The sequence below is a fragment of the Sinocyclocheilus anshuiensis genome, unplaced genomic scaffold (assembly GCF_001515605.1).
Source record: "Sinocyclocheilus anshuiensis isolate Anshui unplaced genomic scaffold, SAMN03320099.WGS_v1.1 scaffold1049, whole genome shotgun sequence".
In the NCBI taxonomy this organism is placed as follows: Eukaryota; Metazoa; Chordata; class Actinopteri; order Cypriniformes; family Cyprinidae; genus Sinocyclocheilus; species Sinocyclocheilus anshuiensis.
The window spans coordinates 1,091,541-1,095,328 of NW_015557197.1; the positions used below are offsets into that span (position 1 = coordinate 1,091,541).

Genomic DNA, 3,788 nt, shown 5'->3' on the forward strand with positions numbered 1-3,788 from the left:
CGTCTGCGTTTAGCTTCAAATGGCGTCTTTGACTACAGTGTTATATAAAAATTATTTGCATTCCGATTCTGACATCCAAATGCACAACAATACATTTTTTCTCTTATTCCATGGATTTTACCCGTTTCCTCCACTTGTTCCCAGTGTTTTTCTGCCACCACTATGCGCATGCAGCTGCAAGTGACGTAACTGTGACGTCTACTCCAAATAGGTCTATATGTTCAGTCTTTATTGCAAAATTTCAATCTACCAGTAAATGTATTGATTATACTGTACTATAAGACATCTGCAGCAGAGACATCCGGAAATAAAAGCAGCAAATGATTACAGTAATGTATTTTTAAGCATCATTAGGTGCATCATGGGGGATCAGTACCAGGCTGTTCTGGCTCTGTTGTTCTAGCAGACGAGTGTTTTCCCTTTCCAGCTGCTTCAGGTCCAGCATGGGCAGCCGTACTCCATCCTCCAAGCACGTCTCCACTTTCTCTTGCAGGCTATAAACATTCAGTTTTTTCATTCATTGGGTCAAATAAGGCACAGAGAGAAATCTTAATAGATCCTCATTACATATATCAAAGCTGCTGTGGCCTTCCATTATTATTTTTTTCAGTCCGAGCGGATGATTGGCCTGATTTCATCCCCGTGTTTACGCCATGTTTTCTATGTTTTAATAAGAGTACACAGCACTTTGATCTTCAGCTCACTTAACAAGGACTGAGCACTTTAGATATAAAAAGTGGCTTTCAGAAAGCAATGCTTCTGGCTGTGAGGTCGTGCAGTACCTTTGCACAGCAGCCACAAGCTCTTTCTCCCGTTTGGACTGGGTCTCGATGAGGGCGTCTTTCTCCTGCAGCAGGGCTCGGTTCTCCTCCAGGGTTTTCTCCTGCTTGGCGACGGTGTCCTCCAAAGTCTGCTTCTTCCCCTGCACTTCCTGCAACTGAGATGCCACAATACGGACAGAGATGAGTACAGTAACTACTACACATTACAAACACTTGACACATGTTTATTAACACAATTTTATAACGTTTACTCAAATGTGAAATTTTAATTTGCCCGTGATCAGAATTTTTTTCTTGCTTTCCAGAAAATTGCTCAAAATAATATTTAAACATGCAGACAACACTAAATCAATATTTAATTGAGAAGAAAAAATAACATGACTTGTTTTCAGAAACAAGTGAATTAAAATATTAGTAAATTTGTGTTTTTTTATTTTCTTTGTGTTGATTTTACTTATTCAATTGACAAGTAGTTTTCTTTATGTTTTAGCATAAACCTTATACATTTTGTTAGATTTATGCTTAAAGCAAGACAAAACTCTTTGACAATGAGCTAGGAAAAATAAAATAAAATAAAATGAGAATGTGTCTGAAGTGTTATTTCAGCATTTTACGCTGCAGTGTGGGAAGAACTTGGACAGTAGTTCGGACTCTAACATTTAAAATCAAATCAAATCAAATGTTTTGATTTATTCAACAATTTTTGGTCACTTCAATTGGTTCATTTCAATTTTTAATACTTCCATTTGTTATTTCATGTATTTGATAACTTAAATATTTTTCAAATAAAATAAAAATAAATAATTATTTATTTTAAAATAATTAAATAATAAATAAAAAGTTTTTTTTTTTTTAATATTGCCTTTCTCTGAAAGGTAAAAAATAATACTAATACAAAATGATACAAATGTTTTTCATTTGGCGAGTAGTTCTGAGCTAAAATATTAGTAGTTAGTAGTCTAGTATTTAGAAATACGTTATTTTATTTGTGTGTTTATTTTGCTTATCCAATTCTTGTTTTTAGCATTAACCATACAAAATCTTGTTTATAAAATAACAAAACAAAATAAAGTAAAAAAAAAATGTGAAAAATAAATAAAATAAATAATGTTCGTTTCGATTTGTTCAGCCATTTTTGGTCACTACATAATTCACGTACTTCCATTTGTGAAATAAAATAAAATAATAAATGAATTTATAACAAATTCAGTTTAAAAAAAAAAAACAATTAGTACACAAATGTATCTTGTTTTAAGGATATTCTGTTTTAAGGATATTCTGATATGTACTGAAAAGGGAGACTAAAATATTAATGAGTAAGATGATTTTCTGCAGTAAACTGCATTGCATTTAATCCAATGTCAGCACAGAAAAAATCAGCAGACATCATCTGGGTGTAGTGACAGATGCCTCAAACTACGCCAAAGTACTAAGCAGGTAAGAAAAATGTGACACCAAAAATTTGCTGTTGACTGTCAGATAATATTAATCTTCACTAGTAAACTGCACAAAACAATGATTTAATAACCCACAAATAAGATTATTCCCAACCATAATGAAGAGCGTCTGTCACATCAGCAGCTGTTTGTGCTGATCTATTAGCAGAACGCCGTGGGGACGGACACTGCTGTGTTGCTTTAGCATTGAAAGGAGACACTAATTATGCCCTGATTAACGTTTGATTTTTGGGGCTGACAATCAGATTTAAGGTTGAACAGGATGGTGATAAACAAGGAAAAAGTAGCATCTAAGGTAATCAGGTTAAATGTAAAAGACTGTTAGATCAGGTTTTGCAGTTTAGGACTTCAGAATAAAGCTGGAGGACGGCCCGGCCCCGGACCTGCTGAGCCTGTGTCTGGACCTCGTCCAGCGAGGGCAGGTCTGCCAGGTACTTCTCCAGCGTCTCGATGCGCTGCTGCTTCTCTTGATTCTGCTCCTGTTCACGCTGGCATTTCTTCTTCAGACTGCTGATGTAGCGGTCACGTGTTTTCATCTGAACACAAACACAAAGCATCTTGTTCAGCTTCAGCAGGGTATGTGGGACAATTTTCTCATTTACGAAGCACATTACGTACACACAAATACATTTGTGTGAGAAATCTGTACGAAAGTTTTCACAAAGATATCACAATTACCAACTAAAATGTATTTTAAATGTACGAAACACAACAACTGAAACCACAAGTACGCCAAAATCACATACATTGGATGGCCTTATAATCATGCTAATACAAAATTTTAGATACAGATATATAATCTTAAATATAGTTAATCCTAATATAAAATTAAAATGTATAACACAATGAAATGCTATAATGACATAGATATTTAATCATGTATATATATATATATATATATATATAAATTCAAATGTTTAATAATAATGTGGTTATTTTTGAGAAAATGTCTGTGAAAAAAGTGTTTAAAAAGTCAAATGATTAATCGCGATTAATCGCATCCAAAATATAAGTTTTTATTTACATAATATATATGTGTACTGTGTGTATTTATTATGTATATATAAATACTAGGGGTGTAAATTGGATGGTTCGTCATGATACGATACGATATCGATTCTCATACCCAGCGATACAATATTTGCCGATACCTCAAAAAATGCTACGATACGATTACGATTCGATTCGATACAGTATATCGATCGATATTATGATAGTATATACCTATTTTAAACCACCATCTACATTTTTATTAACTCACAAATGCAACCAAAATATATAACATCAACATTTATCTGAAATTTTCACATCCTGTACCCCAATTGGGACATTCACAACAAAAAAATAATTTAAATAAAAATGTAAATAATAAAGAAAATAAACAATTGGAAAAAAAATTCTGGCTGCTACTATGGGCTCAGTGCTAAAAATCTTTTCTACAGATAACCAAATTACAAGCAATAGCAGAAAATAAACACAATACAACAAAGACACAAGTTCAATAAAACAGTGCTTTTCAGGTTTTTCAGCTCAGTCTAAAATAAATTTT

The 3,788-nt window shown here is 33.2% G+C and overlaps 1 protein-coding gene across 1 annotated transcript in view; it reads right to left on the reverse strand.

Annotated features, from left to right (window-relative positions):
- Window positions 1-3,788, reverse strand: part of LOC107678822 (centrosomal protein of 85 kDa-like) — a 72,446-nt gene that overhangs the window by 8,709 nt on the left and 59,949 nt on the right. The window contains 3 exon segments of the mRNA XM_016474227.1: window positions 377-494; window positions 783-937; window positions 2,623-2,775. Coding sequence (XP_016329713.1) covers window positions 377-494; window positions 783-937; window positions 2,623-2,775 — 426 coding nt within the window.